Source organism: Drosophila willistoni, assembly GCF_018902025.1.
Source record: "Drosophila willistoni isolate 14030-0811.24 chromosome XL unlocalized genomic scaffold, UCI_dwil_1.1 Seg141, whole genome shotgun sequence".
NCBI lineage: Eukaryota > Metazoa > Arthropoda > Insecta > Diptera > Drosophilidae > Drosophila > Drosophila willistoni.
The window spans coordinates 6,727,110-6,744,394 of record NW_025814052.1 but is presented as its reverse complement, the minus strand read 5'-3'; the positions used below and the strand labels follow the sequence as shown (position 1 = coordinate 6,744,394).

Sequence of the window (17,285 nt, the reverse complement as noted above, 5' to 3'; positions counted from 1 at the left end):
GACAGATTAGCTTTGCATACCCTGTTTTTTTTTTGTCAGGGCCACTGTAATGATTTTAGAGACTATGTGAAAAGCAAAGTTACCTTCGTTTGCAACGACACATACACACACACACACACATACTGGCATGATGGTAATGGGAGGCTGGCATTGCCAGCTTAGCTGGCCAAAATGTGTTTTTTGCATGAAAGCCTGTCAAAATAGAACCAACAAAATTAATTTTGACATATGCCAAAATGAATGAAGGCTGCGACGCAGAGCCAACGGCAGAGGCAGAGGCAGAGGCAGAGGCAGAGGCAGAGCCAAAGAATTCGTATCATTTTGCCATCTCTCTCATCTCATCTCTCATTTCATCTCTCATCTGATATATCTGTTTGAGTTGGGGTTCGTTTTAGGCCACTTTTATGCTAAACAAAAAATGCGCATTTATTTAATTAAAATGAGAAACAATAAACAGTCGATTTTTTGTTTATTTATTTTTTGCCATTCTATTTGAATTTGAATAAAAACTAATAACAAACTATTATTATTCCTATCATCTTAATTGTAGCAAATTAATTTCATTTAATTAATTTGTCACATCCTTAAATTGTAAAGGTTTTTTTGAAATTGTTTAACATTCAGTTAAGTTAAAGGGGGGGAAAAAGGCCGACGTCCTTCCTTGTGTGTTTCGCTTGTTATTCATTTAAAGCAATTGCAATTCCCAACTAGTTTACACGTTGGGAAAATGTCATAGAATCTATTAAGAAATTTGTGTAATTATCATCTTTCTCATTTGCAGACATTAAGAGACAAAATTTCAAAAAATGTAAATCTAAATATTTATATTTGTAAACAAAGATCTCAAGTGAAATACTGTCAGTAATCGAAAATAATTGGCAAAATTCACAGACATACACATACACAGACACTCACATACACATTGACATACTCACACTTACATTTACACATAACACATACTTTGAATTTTATTCACCATTACCTACATAAATCGATATACATGAATATCATAGAAAATATTCATTTACTCCTCCATATATATATATAGATATAATACATAGATTTTACATATTAAAAGTTAGATTTGTAATCTATAAAATTACATTTACATTTACATACAATGGGCACAGCCGCGTCAAGGCCTCTAAGCGCCGAAGAATTGGCCCAATTACAAAAGGAGACGGGCTTCTCGTTTCATCGCATTGACTCGCTATATGACGAATATCATTCGCTGGCACGGGATAGCAAGGATCGTGTATTGCGCAGCGAATTCCTGCAAATGCCCGCTGTGGCGGCTCATCCATTATCGGAACGTTTGGTTGACTCGTTTCTGCATCCATCGCTTGGCTTTAGGCATTTCATAAGGGGCCTGGCCCATTTTCGTGGCAATGAGACACTGGAACGTAAATTGGCCAATATGCTTAGCATGTTCGATGAGGATGGCGATGGTCAGCTGAGTGTGGAGCAGTGTCATAATCTTCTTGCCTGCCTGCCAGCGAACAGACGTGAATTGCGTGTTATGCGTTGGAAGCTGAACAAATTGCTCGATGAGAAGGTTGCCGAGATCCAGCAGCAACAGGATAAACTAGCAACAACACCATTATCAAAAACGACGACAACAGCAACAGCAGCAACAACAACAACAACAACAACAACAACAACAACGGCAACAACAACAACGACAATACCCTGGAATAAGTTCGCAGCCAAAGTGAATTGTGCGGACTTTGAGTATATCACACGAGGTCTGGATTTGGAGCACAGACTCTCGTTGCGCTTCAATTGAGGCCAGTGAGAGAGCGAGCGAGCGAGCGAGAGAGAGAGGGAAAGTCACGTCATTCAGAATGAATTGCATATATCCTTTCGCAGCTAGCATAACATCACGTTGCAAAAAGTTTTCACATAAACGCAAAAGTTAAGTCATTCCTGAAAATTGTTTCTTGAATTTACTCGCGCACTTGCGCCGCCTCAAGCAGCCAACAGGAGTCAACAGGAAGGACGACAAGTGGAGGCCAACTGGAGAGCCCTTCTCAATGGCACTCGAGTAGCAGTCATGACTTTTGTGCCCTTAGCCCGGCAGCATATGTCAGTTCTCAATTTTCGTTTTACCGCCTTCGCATCCGCATCCCCATCCCCCCATCCGCTCCGCCCAATAACCACCACCCGCCTACCACTTTGCTTGGCACTTTGTGTTTACTTTTACATATAATAGTGCCTTTGAAATCCTTCAGTTTGCTCATTTGCTATTTGCTTGCGGGTCACCTGTTACTGTTGCGTCTGCGGTTACCCCCATTTAGTGTGCCGGATCATTCATCATCCTTATTCTCCTTTTCATCATCATCATCATCATCATCCTCATCGTCATCATTGAGAGAAATGGCCATTTACTATGGTAGCTTCGGTGTGTTAACTGGCTTCGATTATTCACCTGACTAAATCCCATTGATTTGATCTACTCTATACACTAGGTAAATGTGTATGCAGCTAGTTATTCCCTGAATGGATGGGGCCCATTCGGATGGTTGAATTTTCAAAAGATAATTGTCCTTTGACAGTAAAACGTTTCATATTAACAACCTTTTCTCTATATATCCTGGATGAATAATCATTCAATTAATCGTAATTGAATAGGGATTCCCGGAGAGAAGGAAAATAATCCAATCTTCATTCGTTGAATTCAAAATATGAACTGATTTTATTTACAAAAGTACGGAGTTTATATAGGAAATCTTAGGCTCTAGGAGGTAATAATTGTTCTTAAGGAGATCTTATTCTAGTACGACTCACACCCATGTATTCGGGGGTTAAAAAATTATTATTATTTTAGGCACGGCGTCGGCCACTTGACATCCTGCCGTTGTGATCGTTTGGGTTAGTTTACAATTACAAGGGTTTTTCCCACAACGCATGTGGATGATTGTAATTCTAGTCATATGCTAGGTTAGTTGTTTGTGCCAAAGTACAGTTGTATTATATTTTCTTTAGTGCATCTGATTTGGTGAAGCCGCTTCAGATGGACACGATGTTTATTCTTAAACATTCTAATTGATTCATTTTAATCATTTCCACTTACTGATTTCAACAACTTTCTCTTCACTTAAGATCTATCGATCCCTTTCACTTATTTCGATATATTGCTAACTCTTGCTCCTTTTACGATCTCAATAACACAGGCCGACATTTTCGAGGTCATGAAAAAGTGTTCTAAGCTCAATAGGCTTTTTATAGTGATTTGGGGGTGCCGATCACGGCCCTGTACTTAGTTTTTGCCCATCACGTCAGGATTTCGAAAAAAATGCGATGTAATTATTCAAAATGGCCTTATTTTCAATATTTTCTAGTATAATATAAACAACTTATTATACTCAAAACGTTATTATTTTAACCTATTAATATATTAGGTATGATTTAAATGCAATTTAGACAAAATCAAAGAGGCGTTTTTTTGTTATCATGCATATTATCATACATTTTGGATATGGTTCGAAAATTAGTGAAATTCGAACCAAAAAGTATGCTATAGGGATTTAAAGAATTTGCAACTTGTTAATTTTAAAGAATTATTGCAATTTTATGCATCTAACAAATTGTTTATATGTAATGTTGGCAAACAACAGCTATTTTTCTTAAGCAAGAAATTCTACAATTCGTTAAAAATGTAGAAAAACAATTTTAAACTTTATATAGTATACTTTTGGGTGCCTATTTTCCAACCCTAGATCCCCTAATTTCACAAAATCTGGACGTGATGAACAAAAACTGAGTATGCAGCCAGAATCAACGTATCCGAATTAGTTAAAAACACCTCTCAGGTTAACGTCACCAAAAATCATGTCGGCCTGTGTAATCGATAACCAATAGTTATAAGGCATCCAGCATAAGCATTTGTTATCGAAATGCATATACTATGATTGTCAAATTGAAATAGTTTAAGTTAAATTGCTGCCAAACTTATGCATATACATATGCATCATAGCCAAACCGAGTAAAACTTTATGGCTCAGTTTTAGTTGAGCTAAAACAAATTGGCCAATTCGTATGTATTTGTATATTCTCGTATATGTAAGTGTATCACTTGGAAATAAAAAACTTTGACAAATCGCATTGTAAGTGAGATTTTGTTAAGGATTTTCTAGAGATTTTATTGCGTGCCGGGAACAAACTCCGATTTACCGAAATACAACAGCGTGTTCAATCTGCCCACTTTCCTTCACTTCACCGCCGCGTGGCATCCTCTGCCGTCGATGTCTCGGTTCTCTGGGTGTCTGATTGTCTGCCAGTTTGTCGGTCTGTCCATTTCACTTTGCTGGTTTTTGCGACTGATTGCATTTTTATCCCTTTTACACACAAAATCCATGAAATATGCACACTAACTCATGCGTATTTTATAATAATAAAAGCGCCCAGCGAAGAGCCAAATGGAGAGCGAAAATGTTGCATCTGATGATAGAGAAATCGGTATGGGAATGATGGCGATGATGATGATGTTGATGATGATCAAGCGAGTATACGAGTTGGCTATGGATAAAGTGGGGAAACGACCACAAAATGCAAAGACAAAAGATGTAAAATGCATACATACATACATATATATATACATAAACAGGTGGACAGGTAACTTTTCCCATTTTACCGCATTCCTATATCAGCACCTTTCCCTTTGCCATCTCCTTTCTTCCATTCCATTTTTCTCCTGCTGCTGCTGCTCGTTCCGAACTAAATCTTTACACGTGCATAGGTTGAATAACTTGTTAACCATGAATCATGGACGTAGCAAAGGGATTCCATTGAACCAATCGGTGTTTGAATGACTTTTGTGACGGTTTGTTTTTGATTGCTTGATAGCATGAATTGATATCGATAAAAAGTTATGAAATATAAGTGATTACACACATAAAACAATATTCAAAGCAAGCTCAGTTGTCAGAATTTACATTTTCTATTGGATTACGTTAGATGACAGCGCTTTAATAATAACAGTGTTGACGAGTGGCATATCTAGCATGACTTGTGAGTCTAGTGTTGATAAATACAAGAACAAGAAGACATAAAGAAGAAGAAGGATCACATTTCGCATATTTTCATTGCTGGGAAACCCCTTTAAATGAATTTTTGGCTACGCCCTTATCGGTATGAAAGCTTCTAGATGTTGGGTTGGCTGTTAACTTCATCATACTGACATACGGCAAATCGGTTGTGGCTGCTGAGTGTGTGAGTGTGAGTGTAATAGGGTTAGCTTAGCGGCTTACTCGGTCAAGACGCAGGGTGTCACGTGTCTTTGTGTTTGTGTGTGTGTGTGTGTGTGTTTTCCTTTTTTGGTAAATATTTTAAGGTATGGCAAAGTGCAGTATAAGCTGACGCCGCCGCCTCGTCTGCTGTGATATCGGCATTGTATCTGCATGCCAAGTAGACATTATTTGCCAGCTGTTGCCAGTTCCATTGATTGCCTACAGCTGCCCCTGGCCCCCACTCCATCCCCCCCCCCCTCTCTCTCTCTCTCTCTCTCTCTATTTCTCTTTCCATTTGTTTGGTCATAGAAATGAATCTAATTCAATTTCTACAAATAAATAATTTCTCCTTGACAATTTGTCATATATTTTTTGTTGTTTTGTCGGTATTGTCACGCTTTTGTCTTCGTTTGCATTTCCATTATCAACCTACTTACTTTGCCTTGCATGTCCTTTTCGCGCTTATCCTTTTTGTATGTGTGTGCGTATCTGTTTTTTTTTTGTTCTTGCATTATTGCAGCGTTTCTTCTTTTTGCTTTTTTTGTTTTGTTTTCGGTTTTTTTTTTTAGCTCGTGCAGCTGCTTCAACGTGTTTCAAATACATAATATATAAAAATGGAATAGAATATAAGTTTTTTCTGTTCTTTTTTCTTGAGAATTCGTTTTGTTGCATGAATACGAATAGAAAATTTAGCTTGCTCTCGTTTACAGGAATGGGTTTCAATAGGTCTATAAAACAAATATTTAGGTCTTTAAATATGTTTAGAATCAAATATCAAAAACATGCTCTGCTACCGATCAGTCAGTATATGAGCAGATTGAGTACAATTTCTTTATCAAACTGAAAGAGAAAGAAATATAGCATACTTTTTTGCGTTACAGAGAAACTAAAGAACAAACAAACCGACGCGCCGATCGGAAAGGAAAACGGGTTGGGGGTAAGTGAAGTAGCTGATGAGAGGTCGATGGCAATGACGAAGGGAAACGCTTTGCCACTGCCATAAATAGAATGTGTGAAATGCTTGTGGCACTGAGACCGAATTGTCTCGATTGAGACCCACACATACACTTACACAGCATAAACATGGTAGGGAAATGTATAGACGACAAATGCCAAGAGGGAAGAACAATTCAACAGACCTGGCGTATTACACAGAACAACAAAAGAAGTAAATTCGTCTAGACCAAGTCTGTGTCCTACTTTTTCTGTACATTTTCCATACAGATTTATGTTTCATTTGTCAGGTTTACCTGTAAGTCGTTTAAAGAAGAAGCAAGTTAAGTATTTTTATGCCAAATGTCACAAATATATGTCTTATATTCTGTGATTTGATCGTAATATAATCTTAAAACTGCAAGAAAGTAAAAAGAACTTGACTCTAGCCCTCAAAAGTATGCTAAGAAAGAAAGGAAGGAGAAATTGCGCTGTAAATTAAGTCATTATTAACTTAGCATCCCTTCAACTTCGTTAACAAATTAATATTTATCAGTTTAATACATCTGTTAATAAATATGCCATTTGTCATTAATCAGATTAAATTCCCGGTGACTTTTATGCTAATGTCCGCAGGAGTTTCTTATGACTTTTTGGCAAACGACATTTGCTTTTATTTGAAAAAGTTTTGGAATTAAAAATATCAATACAAATAGTTTACTAATATTCAAATGCTTTCAAAACGAACAAATTTAGTTGAACAAATATAGACTTAACCATTTGAAACAAAACTCTGTTAAAAATTCACTTTAAATTTTATATATATTAATATAATTCTCGTATTCTCTGTGCCTTCGTCTGTTCCAATTCAAACTTCTAGCCATCATGTATTTATCCTATTGCGAAAAAAGAAAAGAGATTGCGTGTGTGTGTTGGCATTTGATGGGTTGTTATTGCTGCTGCTGCTTTAGCCAGTTCCATGATTCCAGTTCACGGGGGTAGACAGACAAGCCAAACTGCCGACAAGCCAAAATGATTGCAGACAAATATTGGCAGAGAAATCCGCGTTTATTGTACACTTCAAACACACACACTAACACTCGCATACACACACATACTCACAAACACGCAACTTTAATACACAAACAACGAAAGCAACAAAAAGCGAAAAGTAGCAACTGAAAAAAAAAAAAACCGTAGAAAAACAGCAAAAATCATCGAAAAGCCCAAACCAAACCGCAGAAATCAAAAAATTCATAGCAAAGAGCAGCCAAACAAGAAGAGGTCGGAGCAAGTATCGTGCGGAAGGGGACAGTGTGTCCGACCGTGTGTTTGTGTGTGTGTGTGTGTGTGTAAGATACAGACATTTATTTATGTATTTATGCATATTTTGTGCAACATTTTCGCACATTTCGTTCGTTTAAGGCTGGAAAGTGCCAGAGATTCACAGATTGGTATGCGCTTTTGTTATTCCTCCTATTTTATATTGACCTCCCCACTGGACTATGTCAGGTGGCGAAACAAAGATATATGTACATATACATATATTCTCAGATATCTCGTATATCTATGTATGAAATGATTTGGGTCATTGGACAACTATTGACCTAACGACATCAGACATTCAGTTTCATAATTGGTTTCTCTACATATCAATCAAAGGAAAGATTTACAAAAATGTACAACATTTTATCTTTAAAAATCGATGAGCTCAAAAAATAACAGAAAAAAACAATTGAAACCGAAGGGTTTACAATAATAACATATCTATTTTCATTCAATCAACTATAAATCCATTCTTTTTCACAGTTTTTTTAAACGATTTTTGAATATTAATTTAAAACCATACTTTTAGGTCATTTACTTCTAATCATTATAGTAAATGACCTAAAAGTATGGTAAGTCTTCTGGCCCTCTCTGTTTGGCTACTGCAGCACAAAAGTGGGGGGATAACTAACAAAATAAATAACATAAATTAACTAAATTTGTAGACAATTTTGTCTGCTAAGTGTAAAAGTTTTTTGGTTCTCTCTCCTCTCATCGTTGTCGTTGTGTGTTATGTTTTTTTTTTTTGTGTTTTTTATTTTTAGTAACGCTTTGTTTCTGTTCTTTTGGCCAAAAGCCATATTCATTCACATTCAGGAAGATGGTGATGGAGGGAGAGAGATAGATAGAGAGAGATAGAGATGAAGAGCTTGTTTGAGAGACTGGGTAAAGGAAGACTAGCTGATGGTTGGTTGACCAACTTGGACCGGCAAACAGCTTGAATTTGGTGCAAAAATGGATACGCTTGGATCGACTTAGGGGAGTTCTTTGTAGAATACCCTAAACCTATTCGAAACATAAGGCATATTCGAAGAGTGTTAGTCATATTCCAACCGACTAGAATTTGAATACAAACTTGACTAAAGATCAACAGCTCAAGTTGGAAGAGAATCACTCGAATATTTTCATATAATTTTCGTATTGATGATGTTAGAACTTATCTAGGCTAGAACTAAAGTTTTTCGGTTGCAAGATCTTCACTTGGAAATTTATGTAGAGTATATAAAAGTCGCCATTTCTAATGTGACATATGTGTAATGGTTTTTTTTTGTTTGTTGTTGTCTGTCTCACCGTTACGGCTGTTTCCAAGTATCTCCTCACACACACATATATGAGTGTTAAAGGACAGGGCAGGAAACGAGGCAATGTTGTGACATCAAATGTTCATGTTAACAACTTTTCTAAAACTCAATGAGCTGTTGTTTGTGTTGTTTGGCGCCTTCGACTCCCTGACACACATACTCACACACACACACACACACACACACACACACACACACACACACACACACACAAGGGAGGCCAGAATGAGAGAACTAGGGGGAGCAAGGGCCAAAGCAGTCAGGCGCAAACACGAGTCGAGTGTTTTGTAGCAAATAATTTTGCACAAAGTTCTCGCCTTAACGATTTGAACACATGTTAACATGAAGAGTAACAACAGTTGCAACAACTCCAGCACCAGCACCAGCACCAGCACCACACCAGGACCAGCTTCAGCTCCAGCTCTAGCCCAACCTCAACTCCAAGTCCAACTCTCGACTTCTAACACTGACTGCCAACGACGACGACGATGACGACGAGAGGATAACAACAAGGATAACACTTCGACATGATAATAAATATGCTTGAGGCCCCAACTGCAAAAACGAGCGGAGTGCTGCCAAAGCGAGAAAGAGCAACAGGGGCAGAAAGAGATAGACTGACAATGAGATACAAAGGCGAAGGAGATACTGAGATAAAAATGGTTAGTTAGGGCAAACTAACTAGCTATGTAGAAGTATTTTTTAATAGTCTGCTTATGTATTTTAAATTTGATTTTCAACTTTTTCAAGTCTTTAATTACCATAAAAATATTTATTTTCCCCATTGTTGATTAATGAAAAACATTTAATAATGAACAACCATCTCTTTTTGAAGCCTAACCTTAAGTTAACTTAAAGTTTATTTACTTCTTTACTTATTTACCAATTAAATTGGAAGTTAGTATTTAGTATTTTTAAATGGCATTAAACACTTTGATATTTGAAATAATTAGTTTCGCCTAAATTTTTGGAAAAACTCATATCGATACCATCACGATTTTAAGCAAAAACTGTCAAAAAATGTAGTTATCGAGATTTCATTGCCGATTGAACGGCATTATTCTAACTTCAAATATCATTTGCTATACTTATAGCTAGTCAGGCACTATATAACTTTTCGAGTGATGTCACTGTTACGATAGCATATCGATAGATTAAAAATAAACGATAAATTGAGACAAGTCATATCCTATATATATACTTAGTAGACTAGATATTATGACTGTTAGTGTTGAGACTCTTGATTATCCCTCTTGGGTAAGAAACTTAAATATCGAGAAGCTATTTATATAAAAATTGGTTTATCGGTTTCCGTGATATTGGGATATCTTATTTAAATGTTATTTTGAAATCGTTAAGATGATCAATTATCGAAATGCATTGAACTTTTATGCAAAATTGCTAAATGTATGAACTTTATCGTCTTAGACTTTTGGCCAACTAGATGTGAGTTTTCCAAATTCGGGCCAAGAAAGCTAAGCGAAGAGCCTTAACCAACAACTTGACAGCTGCCTTGTAGACAGAATGCCTCTGCATGGCATTTGCTTAGTTTCATTTCAATTTGAATTTGAGTTGAAATTTCCACTCCTTGCTAGTTCTTTTCAGTTAGTTTTCCGCTATATTCTCTATTTGTGTGTGTGTGTGTGTGTGTGTGTGTGTGTGTGTGTGTGTGCTTTTTGGTTCAACATAGATGATAGTCAAGTTATTCCACATTCAGAGCGCTCTGCACTTTAATTAAATTTCTTAATTATGTTGGATTAATACACAAACACTGACAGTGCCACAAACGCACGCACACACACCACACACACACACACACACACACACACACACAGAGGCACACGTGAGAAATTTCATAGTCTCTATTGTTGTTATACGTTTAATCAACATACGTAAAAGACCACCAGCAGGTCTAGGAATGGGAATAGACTAGTTGGGTCTAGTCTGATCTGGTTGGGCTTGGTTTTGGTTAAAGTTTGGTTTGGTTTCGTCCTGCCCGTCATGCCCAAAAGTCGTCTTCTGACCAGGTATGTAGAATGCGTCCTCATGACAGTTAAGTCATTTAAGTTCATGCCAAGATGTTTTCACATTTGGCAAAGAATTATTTTAAAATCGGAATTGTTTAAGGACCACTTACCCGCATAAACATACCATCTGGTTTAAAAATGAGTGGCTTAGTTGCCTAGTTGCACGCTTATTCATCACTTCTTTCCCATTAACCTTCTACATTTTGTTCTTTTCGAGTGCATAGAGAGTTACTTACTTTAAGATTTACCTTTTCGTCTGGCAAACTCCCTTCCATTCCATTCTATTCCATTCATTTCATGCTCCATACTCCTGCCATATGTGTGGGAGGGAGAGAAGGAACTGCCGTTTGGGTGGGTGCATGGGGAGGATTAGTTGCAGCACGTGACTGAAATGCCAAGCGATATGTAACAAGAAGGAACTGAACGAAACTAACTACTAAAAATTAAAACACATGTAAAGAAATAATTAAGATATTATGCCACGAATCCCCAGGCAAACGAGACGTTTCTCTTGAGTATGTGTCCCTCCATCTGTTGGCTGCTCTTGGCACTCTTAACGAGACAGCCAGACAGGCGAAGGTGGAATGAGGCGAATGCAAGCAATAAGCGTTGGAACATCTCTAAGAAAAGGATATCACTTTAATGCAACAAAGGCTTAACTACAAGAAGCACTTTGATTGGTTGATCTATTATAAGCCAGATGTAAATAGATATCTCTATCATTTTAAACATTGTACTTTGCTTACTTATAAGCCCTTCATGTGATAGCGATGATATCTTTCCGATAACACTTAAGCTTCAGATCCAATCGATTAATACAAACACCTCGGTTTTTTATTGCCTTGTTTATACTCTAAGTGACAGAGTAAGTTTCCATTGTTATTGTTTTTTTTTTTGTTTTTTTTTTCGTTAAGATCAAAGCTTTGAAGCTCATTTCCATTTTGCCCTAGGGCAATCAGTCTTCAAATGATTAAACAGAAGTGTCTGAAATCATTTCCACGACAAAACACTTAGGGAACATGCCAAAAATTTGTTCACGTAAGTACGTGTATTTCTGCTGAATCAGCCTAAATGGCATAAATTGCTGCTCGTCAGTAACTTTGTCATAGTCATCATCGTCATCATCGTCATTGTCGTCATCATCCTCCATATCATCCGGCCGTAGTTGTGTGGCATCATCATCATCGTCTTGGTCTTGACGTAAATTAAAAATTTATTTATTTAGAGCAAGGCATAATTATACAAATTGGGAATGCAATTAAATTTAATTGTTCCAACGATGCCAACACTAGTGCGGGAGCAGAAACAAAAACAACAACAACAAGAACAACTTGGGGTAACCTCTTTCCCTTTTCTTTCTTCCATCACTTTTTTGCCTTCACCTTCACTGTTTCTCTGCATATGTGCGCTCTCCTCGCACTCCTTGTACTCACTACAGTGTTTTTCTCCTTAGTCAATGAAATGTAAAAACGTTTTGAGCACGAACCTTATCTCTCCGTCCGTACGTTCGTTCCTCCGTCCATCCATCTGTCCGTGTGTCTATCCCTCCCGTCTGTTCGTTTTGCCTTCACAGTTTCTTCTACAAGTGCACGCGGCAAGTACCGTAAATAAAGCAAGCAGAAATTATAACTGAGTCGAGAGCGTGGCAAAAAACAACAAAAAAAATATTATAAAAAAGCCAACAACAACAACAGCAGCATCAGAGAGAAGTAGTTAAACTAAAGGTAGAGCAAAAACGGCAAATACAATAAATAATATCGTAAAGATACATATAGTTAAATGATAAAAAGTGCAAGACATGGCCTAAAGTAACTTTGTTCATGCTCAATGCTTGAATATTCTTCAATGCCCGATCTAACAGAACCTGCATACAAGTACATATGTATGTCTGTATATATTCTATATTTCACAACTCCAGCTAAGAGGAAATCCTTAAGGATTGCCGTAATCCCAATTAGAGATCTATGCGGAAGTTAAATCTAAAAAAGAATTTCATAAAGAAATCTTATTAAAATAACTAAAACTGCTTTCTTCTTGAGTTATTTATTTTCTTCTTTACTTTTCATTACTAATAGTTATTTACTTAATATTTTCCAGCTGCTCAAAAAAAGACCAGAGAATATAATGCAAATGCTTAATTAATTGTAGGTCATATAACGCGGAGTGGCGCTGAATTTGGCGTAACTCTTGATGACCTTATTGACCGCCTCAAGAAAATCTTTCTCGGTGGCCACTTTGCGACGCGCCCTAATGGCAAACATGCCAGCCTCCGTACAAACAGACCGAATCTCGGCACCAGTCGAATTGGGGCATAATCGAGCCAACAGATCGAAACGAATGTCCCGCTCAACGGACATGGAGCGGGCATGAATCTTAAATATATGCGATCGTCCATCCTGATCGGGCAGGCCAAATTCCACTTTACGATCTAATCGACCTGGTCTCATGAGTGCCGGATCTAGAGTATCGGGCCTATTTGTGGCCATGAGAACTTTGATATTGCCACGCGGATCGAAACCATCCAACTGATTGATTAGCTCCAACATAGTACGCTGTACTTCGTTGTCTCCGCCAGCACCATCATCAAATCGTGCTCCACCAATGGCATCGATTTCATCGAAGAATATGAGGCATGCCTTTTTGGAGCGAGCCATTTCGAATAGTTCGCGAACCATGCGTGCACCTTCTCCCACATACTTTTGCACCAGCTCGGAGCCAATGACACGAATAAAGCAGGCATCTGTCCGATTGGCCACTGCACGGGCGCACAGCGTTTTACCAGTGCCGGGAGGACCAAAGAGCAGCACACCTTTTGGAGGCTCGATTCCAAGATTGACAAACTTTTCCGGATGCAGCAATGGGGTTTCGACAACCTCTCGTAGTTTTTCGATTTGTTCCTTGCAACCACCTACATCACTATAAGTGACGTCTGGTTTGTCTTCCACCTGCATCATTGTCACTGTTGGATCAATTTTTGGAGGCAATGGTATATGAATCTGGTATTTATTCCGATCAACACCAACTCGCATGCCCTCCTCGATATCGGTGGGGGCCACAGAATCGGCTAGATCTACCACAAACTTGGCAAATTGCTTCACATTGATAATGTATTTGGGATCATCAGAGTCGGCGTTAATTATCTTGGTACACCTTGCCACTTGGAGGGGTTGTTCATTTTGCAAGATCTGTTTGTCCGCCGCCAGATCCCAGAGAGCGGGCGGTGCCAGACCTGTGTCGCTTTCCTTGATCCCAGTGAGCTCATTAACCTGCTTCACCGCTTTCTGAATATCCTCCTCAATAGCCTTAATCGATTTGTGGTGTTGGCTCTGGCCATAGGTTTTCAACAATTCAATATCGCCCTCGTCCAGGGATTTTATCTCCTTATCCTCTTTCTCTTCGTGCTTCACCTTGCGCTGATCGTCTCCCAGGTAGTCTGGCATATTGATATTTTTTAAACTTTTTGTTTGTTTTTCTACTAATGCCTTGTAAATTGACAATTTCTCTTTATTTTTCCATTTGCTATACGATAGAATGACTGCCAATGTCTAACAATTTCTGTTGCTAATTAAATCAAAATATACTCTATTTGACAAAGATGTCAAAAATTGTGGCACAGTCTTTGTGTTAAATTATCAAGAAATGACTTGGCACACTAATAATCACAAAGCAATCGATATATATCACATTTGAATCATCTGGATAGTCTTGGATCACCTAAACGATTAACAATAAATTATCGTAATTCGATATAGTCAATGAATTCTGATGGTAAACGATAATAATATTACAAATTTATTAAGAAACAATATTAGTTGATTTAATGCTTTTTGATTTTTTGATAAACTTATCGCTCAGATTAGTAATTTTGTGTCAGTTTTGACAAACATCAAAACAAATGATTGACAAACTGTCTTGCAGCTCCTTTACGATTTTCCATCTGAATGTTGTCAGCACTTGCATAATTTGAATTATTGAAGAGGTTTGTCTACATCACTCAGTTTGCAGCTTTCAGCCTTATCATTATCATCATCATCATCATCATAGGAATCGTCATTTTGGCATTTTGGTTTTGGCTGGCAGACAGTGGCAGGAGCCTAATCAAAATTGATGGCTAAATTGCATCGACGGGCAATTGAGATGGCCGCCATCATTGCCAATTGACAGCTGTCAATGTTTCGGCCAGAGATTTTGCCAATTTTGACGATTAGCAGCGAACGGCAGAAGCAGCAGCAGCAGCAGCAGTAGCACAAAGTCTTCATAATTAGTGCAGAAAGGGATAAAGTGGTGGTGAGGCATGAACAAAGAAAAAAAAAACAATCAGAGAGACCAACTTGCTCCCTCCCCCAAAAGAAAAAAAAAAAACAAATAGAAATTCTATGCGGCGATTAATCCAATAAGTTTCTATTACTTTGATTAGGTGTTGATTAGGTGTAGATGATGGTCGTACCTTTTCCCCTAACAATGCCTCTTCCTCTCTCTCTCTCTCTCTCTTTCTCCCTATCTCTTTGTCTCTGTCTCTCTATGTATGTCTTTCTTTGTGTGGCAAAGTTTACCTGCCCGACAGGTGGCAGAAAGAACTTTTCAAGCTGCTTGCTAATAAAGTCATGAAAATACATTCAAACACACATACACACACACACCCGCAGACATACATACATACACATAAATGCCGTGAAGCAACAAAGGCCAAGAAAATGCTAAAACCCCGATCCCCTCATGGCCCCCTTCCCAAAAAAAAAAAGAAAGAAAAACTATGCGAAAGTCTCTGGCAAAGGTGAGAAAGATTTTTGCAATTTATTTAAGTCACGTGCCATATTCTCTGCCTTCTCACCTTAGGCTGGGGAAGCAACAGCAACAACACCAAAAACACCTGCCCACCTTGATTTGGAACTCAAAGTGACTGGCTGAATGACTAACTGACTGACTGGCTGACTGACTGACTAACAGAGATGGAGACAAAGTTATGCCAGCCAGCAAATGTAACATAAATTATATGAAGCAAAGGCACAAGAAGTTGATGCCTGAAGCAGAAAACAAGCGAAATGTGTTGGCAGAACGAGGTGAGAAAAGGCAAAACCAGAAGAAGAGAAGCAGTAGTCCTTTTTTTGGGGGGGGGGTCGAGTTCGAGCCAGGAACCGGGAACGGGGTCGGGGTTTCGCCTTTATCGTCTTCATTCGGTGCCTCATCATGAGACAACTTACTTTACTTAGTTCTTGGCAGCTCTTAATTAGTGTGCGCGAATTTTGAGCACGTGAATTTTCATAAGTGTGTCTGATAGGGACAGCTACACAGATAGAAGACGAAAGAGACAGGGAGAGAGAGATAGAAATAGAGAGAGAGAGAGAGAGAGAGTTAGGGAATGCTAAAGCGTACAGTGGAATTCTTTATTAACTATTTATTTGGCTATTTCTGTTTTTCTAAGATATTGATATGATTATTAACAATTTGTAACATAATTTAAGTTTTAAAAGAAAATAATCCAAATAAATCATAGCTCATTTTTTGAGAAATATAGAAATAGTTCACATATATAGTCGCTATACAGTTAAAGAATATGCTTTTGAAAATTTTCGAAAATCAGTTCCATATCCATAGCCCAGGGAAATGTTGTCAGACCTTATAATACCTTACATTATCTAAACTTTAAGATACATAATATAAGTATTCGATTCTTTAATTTAATAAAGGTAAAAGAATTTGTCCTAAGTACTAAATTTGTGGCTAATAAATTGGTAATGCGCCCCATTGTGCATTAGATCGTTTGAGTTGACATTTTTTCGCTTTTTTCATGTCTTGAAACAGTTTGATTAAGTTTAATTGATGTAATTACATTCTCAAATTGGATTGGATTTGTGAATACAAAGCGAATCTCCATAGGAGGAGCACGAGGAGAGGTGGTTGAGAATCTGTGGCAAGGACACAGCCACAAAAGTCTGAATGAATGTACATATATAACTATCTACCTTTTCCCATACAATCGATCCTATTAACGACATCAAAGTCGAGATCTCGTCATGGATTTTGTGGGCACGCACACACACACACACCCACACACATATACGCAACTTTCATCAATTTCGAAAATGAATTTGAAAGTGTTACTAGTGGCGAGGAATTGTGGGAGGGGTTCAAGCTGCGATTGGGGCTACGGCTTGGATGGGATGGGATTGAGGTTGATTGTAAAGGGCGAATAGAAGCTGATGGCTCCCGCCCGAATGATGTGGCGCGCATATTTTGCATAATTTAAGCAATTTGTGCATTGGCAACGGGAATGACCATGAGAGTTGAGTTTCGTTGCGTTGCATGGCGCCCCAAAAATGACAGTGGCAACGCCAACGACGACGACGACGATGTTGATAATAATGATGATGATGACGATGATGATGACGATGACAATGACGATGTGTGTGGACGATGCCAACGGGAAGGTGTTGAAATTGCACCCACATTATTGCATTTGAATGGCTGCC

The 17,285-nt window shown here is 38.1% G+C and overlaps 2 protein-coding genes across 2 annotated transcripts; one reads left to right on the top strand and one right to left on the bottom strand.

Annotated features, from left to right (window-relative positions):
* Window positions 1–1,120: 1,120 nt before the first annotated feature.
* On the top strand, window positions 1,121–3,763 carry LOC6648621 (calcineurin B homologous protein 1). Its single transcript, XM_002071572.2, has 2 exons — window positions 1,121–1,505; window positions 3,720–3,763. The coding sequence occupies exons 1-2, from the start codon at window positions 1,121–1,123 to the stop codon at window positions 3,761–3,763; spliced, it is 429 nt and encodes a 142-aa protein (XP_002071608.2).
* Window positions 3,764–12,925: 9,162 nt separating this feature from the next.
* LOC6648620 (26S proteasome regulatory subunit 7) lies at window positions 12,926–14,281 on the bottom strand. Its single transcript, XM_002071571.4, has one exon. It carries the CDS (start codon window positions 14,253–14,255, stop codon window positions 12,954–12,956), a length of 1,302 nt encoding a protein of 433 aa, XP_002071607.1. The 5' UTR covers window positions 14,256–14,281; the 3' UTR covers window positions 12,926–12,953.
* Between the last annotated feature and the right edge of the window lie 3,004 nt (window positions 14,282–17,285).

Coding starts and splice junctions, on each gene's coding strand:
- LOC6648620 (XM_002071571.4), bottom strand. CDS start 14,255: ATGCCAGACTACCTGGGAGACGATCAGCGCAAGGTGAAGCACGAAGAG.
- LOC6648621 (XM_002071572.2), top strand. CDS start 1,121: ATGGGCACAGCCGCGTCAAGGCCTCTAAGCGCCGAAGAATTGGCCCAA. Junction 1,506..3,719: donor CTGCCTGCCAGCGAACAGAC/GTGAATTGCGTG, acceptor TTCCAACCCTAG/ATCCCCTAATTTCACAAAAT.